Source organism: Saccopteryx bilineata, chromosome 4 (genome assembly GCF_036850765.1).
Source record: "Saccopteryx bilineata isolate mSacBil1 chromosome 4, mSacBil1_pri_phased_curated, whole genome shotgun sequence".
NCBI lineage: Eukaryota > Metazoa > Chordata > Mammalia > Chiroptera > Emballonuridae > Saccopteryx > Saccopteryx bilineata.
In genome coordinates this window covers 136,635,668-136,650,906 of record NC_089493.1, presented here as the reverse complement: position 1 = coordinate 136,650,906, position 15,239 = coordinate 136,635,668, and the positions used below count along the sequence as shown (strand labels likewise).

Here is a 15,239-nt window from a genome sequence, read left to right as displayed (position 1 = left end):
TGTGTGCAGGGGCTGGGCAGTGACAAGAGAGGCGGGGCCAGGAAGTCCCAGGGACACTCACTGGCTGTTTACTCAGGTAACTGGAGGGCAAAGTAGGTTGGAGGAGCCAGTAAAGTCTGAGGACTCAGCTGCCAAGAGGCAAATGCATTCTTTTCTCTAGTCAAAATAAACATGGACAGGAAATGGGTTTCCCCCAAATCAGAGAACTACATAATTTCAGAATCTATTGGCACTGCCTGAGTTGTACACGTGGGAGTGCCCCAGGAATTGCCAAGAGACTCCTGGCCTGGAGATGCCACGTGGAGTTTCTTATCTCTTCTAGATGGAAAATAAAGCATCCAGACTGGCTTTAGAAAGGAACTCAATGAGAAAATAAGCTGAAGGCTCTCTCCGTTTAGTCACATTGGAATTTGAAATAGGTGTGTTTTCACTACATGCGATTCTGTTTCATGGTGTCTGCAGAATTTGGAACATTCTGCTATTTACTCTTGTCCTTTATAAGTTGAGGAAATTTTGTCCATACCCTGTCATTGTGCCTAAACTCTGTTAGTTTTTGGGTGTAGCAACTCCCTGGAAATTGGATTTTGTTGACCTGTGCACACTGAAGACCATCTCTTACTTGTTATTAAAAAGCCATTGGTCATGTGAGCAGACCTTTTTATAGTTGAGACTGTCCCCAGGAAAAGTCTCCTTGCAATTTAGACCTTCCACAGCAATGGATTTCAAACTGACATTCCCCACCCCGACTTCCTTGTTCCCATGGAGGCTGCCCACCCCCCCTACACAGTAGAAAATGGTTATATCTAATTCCAAAAGTGACATAGAAAACTTAAACCTATGGGTAAATAGGAACAGAGAAACAATGCAAACAATTCAAGGCAAAAGGCATAATTAGGGAGAAAAGAGCAGTTTTGCATTGTGTGAAGGGACAGTCCTTAATGCAGGTCAACTATATCATATAGAATCAAACTTTAGAGAGCAAATTGTAAAAAATACAAGGAAAATTGAGTAACCTGGGTGGGTGGGTGGGTGGGTGGGTGGGGAGAATCATACATAGCCTTGATCAGGTAGATCAACTTCAATTAGGCAACAAGGAGTTTGAATAATAAGGTTGTTAATAAGATTGTGGTAACAGATATGAATGGAACTTTGTACTCTGCAAAAATACACAGTTTAAAGTGCTCTTGGAATAGTTAGAAAAATGTAGATGTAAAATCATCTGTTAAATCTAAAACAAAAAACCCTAACCCCAAACCACCCCCAACCCAACTCTACCCAGTACATAGCACATTGCAGTGGCTCTAATCTCTTTCTGTAGGTAAACATGACTGAAAATTAATATTTGAAAGCATAATCAAACAAGCATGTAAGACAAACTCCTACAATGTGATTAAAAACAAAACATAACTCTTAACTGTGGTCAAGGAGGATCTCAGAACTGCAAATATAGTGGAGATGTGTATGCTGAGATGGATGAGAGTCTTAAATGATTACGTAGATAAATCACAAATAAGACAATGAGTAATGAAACAAATCTACACAGGGAGAATGAAATAATGAATTAGTAGGGACTAATTAATTAGAAAACAAAAAGAACCGATAGAGTCAAGAGCTGGAATTTTTAGAGCTGCAATGCCCAATAAGGTAGCCACTAGTGATAGGAAAATTCAGTTTCTCAGTCATAGTACCCAAATTTCTAGCACTCAGTGGCTACATATGGCTAGTGACTACAGAACTGAACAGCACAGATATAGAACTTTTCTGTTCAGAAAGCTTATTTTACTGTGCTGTTTTAGCAGGAATAATCTATATAGTAACTAAGAAAAAGGGAGGAGAAAACAAATATTGTATATAAAATTAAAGAATGGAAATGGAGATGTAAGCTAAAAGCTGTAAAAAACTGATAGCTCTGATAATAAATCACTTGGAAATATTATTAAAATAATTTCATTTATTGGCTTATGTGCTATTTTACTTAATCATTTCCTTCTGTAAGAAATTAAGGCTCTGAATTTGCCCCCAAGAACAGCTATGCCTGCATCTCATAAGTTGTGCTGTCACGCCATCATTAATTTCTAAATAGCCTATAAATTTTAAATTGGCCCAAAAAACCAGAAAACCTGAGTGGGCTGAAATTCAACTACTGAAAAAAAGTTATTGCTATAGTTAATTGCCTAAAATGTGTATGTATTATATACACAAATGAGAAAAAAACTTTAAAAATGTCTACAAACATATAATAGGGACCCCTGCACTTTAGCAAGAATGGTTTGCAGGAGTGGACTGGAGTGTTTTGAGGCTTGACTTAGCAACCACACCACAATTAATTGTGTGCACAGGCCCTGACACATTGGATTGTACACCTCATACCCAGACAATACAAGTTTGAGCTCCTCACTTCCTTGTCTGTAGTTTCAAGGTGGATACTTGGGAGTCATCCAGGCAATAAGTTCTGATGACCTTACTTCCCTGATGACTTCAAGAGCCAGCCTTCTCCTCCCTGATCCCTGTGCCCTTGTCTTCCTCAGCCCTTGACCAGAAAGCCAGAAAATTGGCCCCAAATGTGGATCTAGTGGTATCTTTTTTGGTTGGTTCCTCCTGTGGTGCAAAGTCCAAGCCCCTCTACTTCCTAACCTTTCTGTCTGGCCTGATCTCCCACACCTCTTCCCCTGTACTATGCCCTTCTTCAATTCTGAACTGTTTAAAGTTCACTGAAGGCAGTCCTGGTGATTCATGCATTTTGCATAGAGACTGTCCTTTTCCCACTGGGATAAAAAGGAGAAAGCCAATGTGTGGGCTGCCCCAAGCAGTGGGTGGCATAGGTCAGGCATGCGAAGCTGTGGCCCAAGGGAGTTCGAGTCACTGCCTGGCAGTGCCCAGGAGATGGCTGAGGGGTGCCTTTCATCTATGCCCCCATTTTTTTTGTATGAGCTTTATTGTTCATCTACTGTGTCCCTGGCTTTGGAATGCAGTAGTAATAAGGCAAACAAGACCCTCCCCTTCACATGGCTTATCTGTCTTTTTTTATGCCTCCTGGGAGAGCAGAGCAATATCTTCATCCATTTCTACATCCCAATGCCTAGAAGGGACCAGATCCAGGTGGGCCAAGGTGAGGAGCAGGTGAATCAAACCCACAGCCTAACTCCATGATAGATGCCATACTCAGTCCCAGTCTCCCTGGAAACCTAGGTTTGACTTTTAGTACTGCTGCTTGCTAGTTGATCTGGGATTTGCAAAGCGGCCCTTTTGTGCCTTAGTTTCCCCATCATTAATAGAAATGGTTATTTGAATAATAGGGTTAATAAGAGTGTATTAATTAAAATGGGTTGAACGTTGTATTCTGCAAATGGAAACCACATTTCAAAGTGTATTCATTGTGGTGGAAGGGGGTTAGAGATCATGCTCATTTACTGCCTCTGTTTACTGGAATAGCAAATATACATGCAGCACACAGGTTTGACGTCTTCAAGTACACTGGGAACATTGGCTGGACAGCCAAAATTAGTACCCTATAAGTTTTCTTTAAAATGTTATTCATGCCTGACAGGTGGTGGCACAGTGGATAGAGTTAATCTGGGACGCTGACGCTGAGGACCCAGGTTCAAAACTCTGAGGTCGCCAGCTTGAGCACAGGGTTGCTGGCTTGAGCATGGGATCATAGACATGATCCCCATGGTTGCTGGCTTGACCCCAGCTTGAGCAAGGGGTCACTGGCTCCACTAGAGCCCCCCCCCAAATGTATGAAAAACAAAGTGCTGCAATTACAAGTTGATGCTTCTCATCTCCCTTTCTGCCTGTTCTCACTCTTTGTCTCTCGCTTAAAAAAAAGAATATATTTCATGAGAATGGTCCTTGGTGTTACCACTGTGTGGTACCCTACCTGGGAATGTAGACCTTCCCTCCCCCATAATTTAGGTGATACTGCTATGTAACCCTGGCGAGCCACTGCTCCTCTTTGGGGCCCTTCTGAGTGAGGCCTGGGGCCAGGGCACCTCTCGGCCGGCTCCCGGGCACTGCCTGGCAGTGACTACCCAACTACCTGATCTCCCTTGGGCCACAGCTCCCGTGCCTGACCTATTGGGACAGCCCGCTCACTGGCTTTCTCCCTTTCTTTAACTTTTTCCAAAGTGCCATCATTCGCAGGCGCGCCCTACTAGACCTGTACCCTCCAGAGGCCCTCCTGGGCACCTGGCTCGAATGCCCAGCATCTGTCACAACTCCAGTGCCAGTTAAGGCATACGGAATTTAGAGCTCCGGGGCGGGGCCAGCGCCCTGCAGAACGCCCACCCATTGGCTGAGCGTGAGGGCGGTGCTGCAGCCGCCGCCGCCGCTGCCCCCTGGCCGGGATTTCACAGAGCGGAGTGTGAGCCTGGGCGCTGGAAGAGGAAAACGGGAGCTCCTGGCTTCAAGGACTCGCGCTCCTGCCCCTGCCTCTTGGAGAACCAGACTTGAGAGAGCACATGTCCATCACCCAGCTATCAGAAGTTCACCCATCCAGCTTCCCACCCAACCTACCTTACCTTTAAATTATTACTAGTCCCTGGGTTCCAGGGACTCCAACCTCATGCCTCAGTGTCCCAGTGGACGTGGCAGAGAAAATCTTTGCATGGGAACGAATTACTTTAAGGAGTTTATAAAATTCACACTTTAAGGGAGAGTCCTGGGCATTGTGGCGAATGTATCTGTAGCCCGCACACAACTGTTGCATTTGGAAGTTTCTGGAAAGCATAATTTTTGGAATAATCTTGAGGTTTTTGTTTGTTTGAGTTTTTTAAACTCCAGGCTTTGGAAAGGAATGTAACATTACTAATATATGTCGTGCTGTAGAAACATTAATGGTGGTTTGTTTTTTTATTTTGTTTTGCTTTTACCACGCAAAACCAAACTGATTGAACTTTAAAGGGCAAGAGGGATAAAAGGGCTGCAATTTTTAGGTGCTCAGTTTGTCACTCCTGCTATTCTTGTCCCATCATCAATAATATTTTTTCCTGGTCCAGATACCAATCTAGATGCACACTTGGCATTTAGTTGCCTTGATTGTTGGTTTTGTAACAAATCAAAAATCATCTTAAGAGATCTTGTGCAAAAGCTCTCATTGGTGCTTGTCAGCTATTCTTACACAGTCACTACTGGAATATTTGGGGGTAGAATTATATAATTGATCTTTAATATTTATTGTCTAGCAGAAGCTTCTAGAAAATGTGTTTTCAAATATGTCAGTTTTAAAAGAGTGATACACATACATTGTAAAAAATAGCCCTGGCCGGTTGGCTCAGCGGTAGAGCGTCGGCCTAACGTGCAGAGGACCCGGGTTCGATTCCCGGCCAGGGCACACAGGAGAAGCGCCCATTTGCTTCTCCACCCCTCCGCCGCGCCTTCCTCTCTCTCTCTTCCCCTCCCGCAGCCAAGGCTCCATTGGAGCAAAGATGGCCCGGGCGCTGGGGATGGCTCTGTGGCCTCTGCCTCAGGCGCTAGAGTGGTTCTGGTCGCAACATGGCGACGCCCAGGATGGGCAGAGCATCGCCCCCTGGTGGGCAGAGCTTCGCCCCTGGTGGGCGTGCCGGGTGGATCCCGGTCCGGCGCATGCGGGAGTCTGTCTGACTGTCTCTCCCTGTTTCCAGCTTCAGAAAAAATGAAGAAAAAAAAAATTGTGCTCCCCATAGGCAGTCTTTGGGCACATTTCTGGGACCCTTCCAGAGGAACATATATTTCATTTGTATTTTCTTTACCCCACCCCCATTTTAAGTTACAATTTACATACAGTGGAATTCACCCTTTTGGTATAAAGTTCTGTGAGTTTTGACTGTACAGTCATGTAACCACCACCATAGTCCAGGTGTGGTGGTTCCATCAATCACTGAGACTTCCCTGTGCCCCTTTGCGGTCAGCTCCTCCACAGTTTCAGCCCCTGGTGACCACTGATATGTCCATTGTCCCTATAGTTTTACCTTTTCCAGGGTGTTATATAAACGGGCTAATCCAGTGTGTAGCTTTTGCGACCAGCTTCTTACACTCAACATAATGCATTTGAAATTCACCCATGTTGTTGTCTGGCTATCAGCACTTCATTCTTTCCTTTCCGTTGCTCAGTAGTGCTCACTGTGGAGGTATATAGCATTTGTCTATTCCCAGTGAGGGACATTTGGTTGTTTTCATTTGTGGTGACATGAATGTAGGCTCTGTAAACATTCCCATACAAGTCTTTTGTGAACAAATATTTTGTTTTTCATTTCAGCTGGGTAAACCTGTAGGTTGTGTGGTAAGGATAGGTATCATGTGCTTAACTTTGTAAGAAACTACCAAACTTTTTAAAACTGGCTGTCCCATTTTGTATCCTCATTATGTGTGTCTCTTCCCTTTTTACACAAATGAGTGTTATTCTTTAGACACTGCTCTGAACTTGCTTTTTCAGCTTAATGCCATCTTGGATGTGATTGCCATACTAGGACACGTAGACTCCTACCTTTTTACAGCTGTGTACTCTGCCACCTTCTTGTTCCACAGGAATTTATTTATAAGTCTACTGCTTTGGACCTTTAGGTTGTTCCCAGTCTCTGCTGTTATAAACCCAACTGGCTAGTGTCCTGCAGGGTGAAGAGTGTCCTGTCCCAGGAGCTTATGTGCACATATGCTGTCTTCTCTGCAGGTTAACTCCTCAAAGTAGAAATATTGGTCACAGTATACTTACCTCCTTTGCTTTGAAGCACTTCTCTTAAATGAGCTGGCATTTCTGTAGATCATCTCTCTAGGGACAGCATTGTTGGGTAGGTCCAACCAGAGGATTCTGACACAGCAACCTCCTGCCCACTCCAACAATTTCTTTAGAGGTCAGTTTTCCATCTTCTCAGCAAGATGTAGTGAAAAAGTCATGTGAGATGACAGTTTCAGGAAAGTAGTGGCAGCATCTGCTAGTGGAGTGGAGGCCAGGGGCTTTTGAAAAATTTAGGGAGACTTGAGAAGAAATTGGGGCCAGCAACCCCAGCCAACTCTCTACCCGCAAGCTGGGGACGGGATGGATGGACAGACAAGGAACTTGTGTGTTTGGAGGGGAAGGTATATCTTCCCTTCACACACAGCAGGTACCTGGCCTTGGAAGGTTGACGGCTCCTGGATCGCTTAGATTTTCTTGAAAAGGCTGCCATCCTGTTTGGCAGTAACAGCGCTGGGCTGGTGGACCTCTGGGACTTTGATGCTGGGACTCCTTTGGTGTCTGGAGCAGAGAGTAGGGCTAGGGGCACAGGGTGAGGAAAGGTGTCCTGTCTTCCATTGGAGTGTTCTTTTATCTTTTACAACACCTGGCTTTCTTAATTCAGCCTGGAAGGGCAGGGGATGGCGAGGGGAAGGCCACCCTGAGTGGCATTTCTATTAAGTAAGATAAAACACAGTACTTAGAAACAGAGTGAGAGAGACACATGGAGTTAACTTATCCTTATCAAAGTTTAACTTTCTTTGAAAGTTAAAAACAGAACTCAGGCAAAAAACAAACAAACAAACAAAAACAGGAAAGAACACCTGTGATTTTTTTTTAACCTTTTAGTGAGGGAGCCAGCAGGATGGTAAAATCAAAACATTTGCAATCAGTAAAATAGTTTTGCGAAGTTAAAATACAGGCTGCTTAATGTCCAATGGGCAATGAAACTGCCATTTGAGGGAGGTTATCTCTTCTATTGGGTAAAATGATTTATAGCAGTTCTGGCTATAAGTTCACATCTGGCTTTCTGGAGTCTAGTCCCTAATAGAAATAGTAAATCAACCACAGCTACATCTCACTATGTAAAGGGGTGGCAACTGCTTTTGTAAATAAAGTTTTATTGGACACGGTGGGTGTGGGGCTGTATTCACGCTACAGCCACAGAGTGGGCTAGTTGTGACAAAGATTGTATAGCTTGAATATTTGCTTTATGACCATCTGCAGAAAAAATTTGCCAGCTCCTGTGCTGGAGAATAAAATAATTCTTAGGTAGACCTTTTAGTCAAGACTTAAGTATGAGACATAAAAGTGTTTCAGTCAGCCTTTAGCCTGCTTGGTGGTATTGCATCATTTTGTTAGCATTGTCTGGTCCGGAAGGCTTATGTGTTTGGAAAGCTTTTGTAAGGTTCTGGCTGGCTCCTCCTCTGAATTTAAGGACTGCTGCAGCCCCAGACCAGGAAGTAGGCCCTTCCTGCTCTCACATATGCTCCCAGAGAATGAGGTCTATGGGGATCTAGATCACTGTTGTCGGCCTTATATTGCTTCCTGCTATTGAATTTAAGCCCTGTGTCTCTGTAGACAGCTCATTAAGAATGATGATAATAACAATAATACTTAGATTAGCTAAATGATACCACACCTATAGTGTGTCTATTAAAGAATCCTGTTCTTTATCTGCATGTCATTTAGTTACAAGAAGGAGTTAAAGGACTGCTGATACCACCCCCATTTTATAGATACGAAAATCAAAGCTACTGTTGGTTCTTTAAATAAACCTTTATGATGTTCTTGTGGAATAGCAGGCGCCATGGCACTACAGCTAAATTCACATCACTCTTCCCTCCAGGCTGCATGTATCCTGGGGTTGGCTTTACTGTTTGTTAGATCCAGGAATATCAGACTCAGAGTCAAAAGAATGAGTTCCATTTTGGGGTCTGCTCTGTCTCAGGAAAGCGGTGGGGCACTCTAGCTAGAACAACATGTGCAAAGGTCCTGAGGTAGGACTGAGCCTAGGTATATGAGGCAGAAAGGAGGCTGGTGCACTGCCTGGGGCTGGGAGGACCCGAAGAGACCAGCAGGCACTAGACCACATAAGATTTCTTAGCCTTGGCAAGGAGTTTATTTTTATTTTCTTAAAAAATATTGTTTACTTAAATTTTATTGGGTGACACTGGTTAATATAATCACACAGGTTTCAGATGCTCAATTCTGTAATACTTCTCTGTACATCATATTGTGTGTTCATCCCCCTGCCCAAGTCAACTCTTTGTCCATCACCATTTATCCCCCTATATATTTTTATTTTCTAAGCCTCTGTTGTCCAATGCAAGAGCCAGTGGTTATAAAAATTAAAATTGAACTATAAGTAAAAGTTTGGCTTCTCAATAGAAATTGGAATCTGTGTGTAATCTTGGTAGGAATGTAAACTGGTATAGCCACTATAGAAAACAGCATGATGGTTATTCAAAAAATTAAAAATGGAAATACCATTATTCAAAAATTCCGCTTCTGGATATATACATAAAAGAATTGAAAGTGGAGTCTCGAATAAATATTTGCACACCCATGTTCACAGCAGCATTATTCACAATGGCCAAAACATGGAAGTGGGCCCTGGCCAGTGGCTCAGTGGTTAGAGCATCAGCCCAGCATATGGACGTCATGGGTTTAATTCCTGGTCAGGGCACACAGGAGAAACAACTGTCTGCTTTCCTCATGCAGCCAGTGGCTTGATTGGTTCTAGCCTGATTATAGACACTGAGGATAGCTCCATTGGAGCGCATTAGCCTCGGGTGCTAAAAATAGCTATCAGCCCCAGACAGGGTTTGCAAGGTGTATTGAATACCAGTCAGGCTGCATGTTGAAGTCTACCTCACTATCTCTCCTCCTCTCACCTAAAAACAAACAAACAAACCAGAAGCCTGACCAGGCAGTGGTGCAGTGGATAGAATGTTTGACTGGGATGCAGAGGACCCAGGTTCAAAACCCTAAGGTAGCTGGCTTGAGCGCAAGGTTGCTGGCTTGAGCATGGAATCACGTGACCCCATGGTTTCTAGCTTGAGTCCCAAGCTCACTGGCTTGAAGCCCAAGGTCACTGATTTGAGCCCATTTTTTCTGGCTTGAGCAAGGGGTCACTTGCTCTGCTGTAGCCCCTGCTCAAGGCACATATGAGAAAGCAATCAATGAACAACTAAGGAGACTAAGAAGCTGCAACAAAGAATTGATGCTTTGCCTGACCTGTGGTGGTGCAGTGGATAAAGCGTCAACCTGGAATGCTGAGGTCTGTCCAAGCACAGGGAAGCCATCTAATACATGACAGTCTGGGAAGGGACAGCTGGTCATCTAGGCCCAGCCCAGATGCCAAGGGACTGAAATCAAGGGGTAATTAGGAAGCAGTGAGTAGTAAGACATTGGGAGAAAGGGGATGTGTAACAAGCTGCTGGAGGAAGCCAGGAAAGTCCAGCCTTGAGTGGACAAGTTCAGCTGCATTAAACAAGAACTTTCCTCTAAACACAAAATCTGTGCATAGCATCTGCCCCCATCCGCAGAGTCTTCCTTTCCGGCCCGTCCATTCTCCTTCAGGTTGCAGCAGGAATGTCACCTCTCCTCACGTCCAGCATGGTGCATGTTGCATGTCCAATCACACATTCGTGTGTTTGAATAGCTAATATGCCTTCTTCATGAAACTATGTGCTTCTGAAGGCAGAGTCTGTGGTCCTGCAGTAGTCTCAGTATCTAGGTCAGTACAAGCACATGTCTATTGAAGCAGTAAATCACCATTGGGCATTTTTCTGAACCTCCTTGTGCCTTGGTTTCCCCATTTGTAAAATGGAAAAAACAGAAACAATAATGTTTCTGTTTATACCAGAACTGTGGCTGTGTGCTGCAGATGGCTTGCTGGAGTCGATTGTTTGATTTTCAGGAAATTTGTGAACTGGTTTTTAAACAAGCTGTTCTTACAATTTAAATAACGTAAACTTACAATAAAATTACATTAAAACAAAAGTTATAAATACTCAAAACTCACTACATCCTAATGATCTAACTACAGTTTTCTATAAGTAGTCCCCTTTTTTCTGGAGGTGAGAGGAAGGGAGATAGTGAAGCAGACTCCCGCATACATCCCGTCTGGGATCTACCCAGCAACACATGTCTGGGGCTGATGTGCTGGGACCAATTGAGCTATCCTCAGTGTCTGGGGCCAATGCTAGAACAAATTGAGCCACTGGCTGCGGGAGGGAAAGAGGGGTGAGGAAGGGGGAGAGAAGCAGATAGTTGCTTCTCCTGTGTGCCTTGACTGGGAATCGAACCTGGGATGTTCATACATTGGGCTGATGCTTTACCTACCGAGCCACTGGCTGGGGCCTAAGTAGTCCCTTCTTAGCCATGGTTTCTCTATCTACATTTTCAGTGATCTGTGATCTGAAATGTTATGGAAAATTCCAGAATTAAGCAATTTATAAGTTTTACATTGCGTACTGTTCTGGGTAGCATGAAATCTCTCACCATTTCACTCAGTCCTTAGGAAGACATGACTCATCCCTTTGTCCAACGTCTCCATTGTATATACGCTTCCTGCCCATTAATCACTTAGTAGCCAGCTCAGTATCCTGTGGACTGCTAAGGTATTGCAGTGCTTATGCTCAGTGACCCTTATTTTACTTCATAATATCACGTTCACCTAACTTTTATTGCAGTATATTATCATAATTGTTCTATTTTATTTGTTATTTTTGTGAATCTCTTACTCTCTCTAATTTATAAATTAAACTTTATCATAAGTATGTATGTACAGGAAAATAATGTATCTATGGGGTTGGATACTATTCAAGATCGCAAAAAAAAAAAGATTGCAGTCATCTACTCAGGGGTCTTGGAATGAATCCCCCACAGATAAGGGGGAATGGCTATATTTATGCTTTTGAGGTTATTTGCTACTATTATCTCTGTATGTCAGAAATACTGTTTATGCTGTAGTACCATGCATTACTCACCAGCTGCATGTTTAGTTATTGCAGGTTGGTGGCATTTACACCGTGGAAATTGGCAGGTCCTACAAATTAGATCCTCTCTGCCCCCCTCCTTGAAGTAGTTGTTGAACATTTACAGCATGTCACTGGTTTGGGGGGCTTAAATGAGTTCATGCTTTTGTTAATGGTTTTGTGCCTGGGTCACAGCTTATGCTGCAGAGGTGAGGCTGTTATTGTTATTTTGTTTGGCTTGCACTCCCTATCCAGCATTGCTGTCCCTGCAGACGGGAACTGGGCAAGCCATTGATCAGCTGCTTTCTTTCTCTCTCCAGTCTGCCCAACCATCTGTAAGTCGCATGGCTGCACTGCTGAAGGCCTCTGCTGCCACAGTGAGTGCCTGGGTAACTGCTCGGAGCCTGACGACCCCACCAAATGTGTGGCCTGCCGCAACTTCTACCTGGATGGCAGGTGTGTGGAGAGCTGTCCACCCCCATACTATCACTTCCAAGACTGGCGCTGTGTGAACTTCAGCTTCTGCCAGGACCTGCACAACTCATGCAAGAACTCGCGGAGGCAGGGCTGCCACCAGTATGTCATTCACAACAACAAGTGCATCCCTGAGTGCCCCTCTGGGTACACGATGAGTTCCAGCAAGTGAGTCCTGGGTGTGGGTTTTGGAAGGAGGAGCAGCAACATGGGGAAGGAACATAGGGTTGGTGATGGTGCTGCTACCTAGTAAAAATGTGTGAAAAATAGGATCCATTACTCTGAGTGAGGGAACTGTGACAACCAGGGGATATGCTTGGGTCTCCAGGTCTCCAATGCCATTTTTGCCCCTGTTTGGTCCTGGCCTGTGCAGCAAGAGCCAGCAAACTGCCTTTGTAAAGGGCCAGAGAGTAACTATTCTTGGCATCTTGCACATGATTTTCAAAGTTTGCTGTGCTTAGCTTTGGGAATAGAAGGCGCACACACACAGAAGACCTTGGCTTCCCATAGAACCCTTTACATTTACGGGGTTGTCCCCACTTATGTGACTTTCTAGCTGTTACACTTAAAACAGAGCTCATGTTTTTTATGTTTCTTCTGATTGGGAGCCTGACCATGTGCTGAGATCACCCCAGAGCACAACAAGAAGAGACTCAATTTTTCATTGTTCCCAGGGCTTTGCTGTACTTTGAAGCACAGTGCCATGAAACCATTGCCTACAATTGGGTGAGAAAGAGCAGGGTTTTCTCTCTGTTGTCAGATGTCTTATATCCACTGCGGACTTTTTGTTCATGTTGTTAGCTTCTTAAATGAGTTATTTTGGTTTCTTGGGTCTGTAACCAAGTTTTAAAAATCTGTTTCCTGGTTTTTGTGTTACAGGTTTAGAAAAAATATAACCTCCACAAAACAACACAAAAACAAATCAGAAACAGACGTACGCCTAGGGGCCTTGAGCTGACCTGCTTACGTAAAAATCGTTCTCTTCAGACTTGAGAATTAGCCAAGCGAGAGTGTTCTGGTGGGAAATCTTATTTCCCGGGCGGGGGGAGAGTAGAAAAAATGATCTTTACATCAGTTCTTATGAGCCTCTCTTTGAGTGTTTGTGAAACCTGAAAAAAATACATGTTTCATTTTATTAGTTTTTGACAAAAATTTGTCATGTGGCTTTGTTGACACAAAATAAGTGACTGTAAATCACTTTGCATGCCAGACAGAGCTATTTTTTTCTTTTTTGGGGCCAGTTTATCAGTAAGGTTGGGAAAATGACCAAAATTTCTTTTGATTCTTTTTTTATTAATATCTTCTAAGTTGTTGGCCTTAAATAAAAGATGTTTTCCTCTCGGCATAATTAAGGCCTGAGAAGCACAACAGCGTCTTTTGGTGTTCTCCTGATGGTGTGGTGGCCCTGGGACCCACGCCCCAGGAACTGGACAGCTGTTCCACTATGCTTATGACCTTTCCTGAGTGACAGAGGACAAAGCAAGTGATGCTAATAACTACTCATTATGGCACAACTCTACTTGGAAGGCTTTTTTAAAAGATTACTGTTTTTCTTTCTGAAGCTTTTATTTTATGAAAAATATTAATTCAGTTGCATTTTATAATGTAGTTCAATATTAAATAGGACCAGATACGCTTTCTTCCACCCTTGTGGTTTATCCAAGAAATAGTTCTGGATGTTTTCAGAGCAGAGGTTGGGGGGCACACATGGAACCATGTGGTCACTCTGAGTCACCTGGAGGAGGCGGCACGTGCTCTTCACTGAGTTGAGGAGGACTCGGTGATTGGGTGAACACTAAGTGTGTGATGGGTACAGTGTGTCCCTGTTCCCTCCCCCTAGAATACTCTGCCCCTTGATCTTTGCATGGCAGGCTTCTTGTCATCCCAGAACTTTCTATGAAAGTCCTTTCCTGCTTGACCACCTTGTCTGAATTAGCCATCCAGTGGCTCTTTGGCACAGCACTTAGCTTTAACTCTTTTCATGGCTATTCCACTAGCTGATACTGTAATTGTGGATTTATTCATTTTTCCCACCTTCACCATACACTACTTCACAAGGGTATCTGTTAGCTTCTGCTGTGTAACTGAGCACAGCACTTGGTAAATGGTTGATGGGTGGCTTCTCTGGCGTGGGCTGGGTCATCCGTGATTCGTGGCATATGATAGTCACTCGTAAGATAGCTAGGCAGCCAGAGGCTCTCTCCATGTAGTTTCTCATCCCAGCAGCCAGGAAGGGCATGTTCCAACGTGCAAGTACTTTTCAAGCCTCTGCTGACATCACATTTGTTAATGGACCATTGGCCAAAACAATTAGTTCAGCCAGGCCCAGAATCCCTGGATGAGGACAAATACCCCGCATTTTGATGGGAAAGCTGAAATGAAGGTGTGACCATTTGTAATGTCCCACAGGGAAAGGGGTTATTTTGTTCACTCTCATAGACGTGTGACCTAGAGCGTTGGCAGTGGGCCGGAGGGTAAATGTTTTCAGCTCTGAAGGCCATATGGTCTCTGCTGCAGCTATTCTGCCCTAGGGACAGCCATGGATGAGCCATAAACCAGTGGGTGAGGCTGTATATAACATTATTTACAAAAACAGGTGGCCAGCTGGATTTGACATGCGGGCTGTAGTTTGCAGATCTCTAGCTAAGAATGTCACCTTTCACATAAGTGCTCAGTGAATAGCTGTAGAATCAACAAAAAGACCCAAACATTTGGTCATGATTCTGCTTCCATGCCAGCTGTTCTGACACCAGCTGGGTGCACTGCACCACAATTTGACACTGGCCAACTGGGATAGAGTGAAGCCACAGGCTAAAGGCTCGGTCCTCCACAAGAATGCCTCGCTTCAGATGTCAGTCTCACTTTGGGATCCTCAGGCCACCCACACTTCTGATAGACTGGCTGTAAATTTGGGGTTCTCACAAACACTTTGGGTTCCATAATTTTATAGAACAACTCACAGAACTAAAATAAGGCTGTGCTGCTCTGTGGGTCCCGTGCCTACTCATGGAAGCCCCCTCAGTTAGGAATGCCCACTGCACATACATCACTGGTAGTGAGCTCCACAGACATTCTGCCTACTGGGGGCCTGT

The 15,239-nt window shown here is 44.2% G+C and overlaps 1 protein-coding gene and 1 non-coding gene across 5 annotated transcripts in view; both read left to right on the top strand.

Moving 5' to 3' along the window:
* Positions 1-15,239, top strand: part of INSR (insulin receptor) — a 205,119-nt gene that overhangs the window by 112,905 nt on the left and 76,975 nt on the right. For all 4 annotated transcript variants that reach the window (XM_066278459.1, XM_066278458.1, XM_066278457.1 and 1 more), the window contains exon 3: positions 11,994-12,315. In XM_066278459.1, coding sequence (XP_066134556.1) covers positions 11,994-12,315 — 322 coding nt within the window. The remainder of the gene's footprint in view (positions 1-11,993; positions 12,316-15,239) is intronic.
* Positions 5,257-5,332, top strand: TRNAV-AAC (transfer RNA valine (anticodon AAC)). The gene has a single exon. It is a non-coding gene; the product is annotated as a tRNA-Val (tRNA).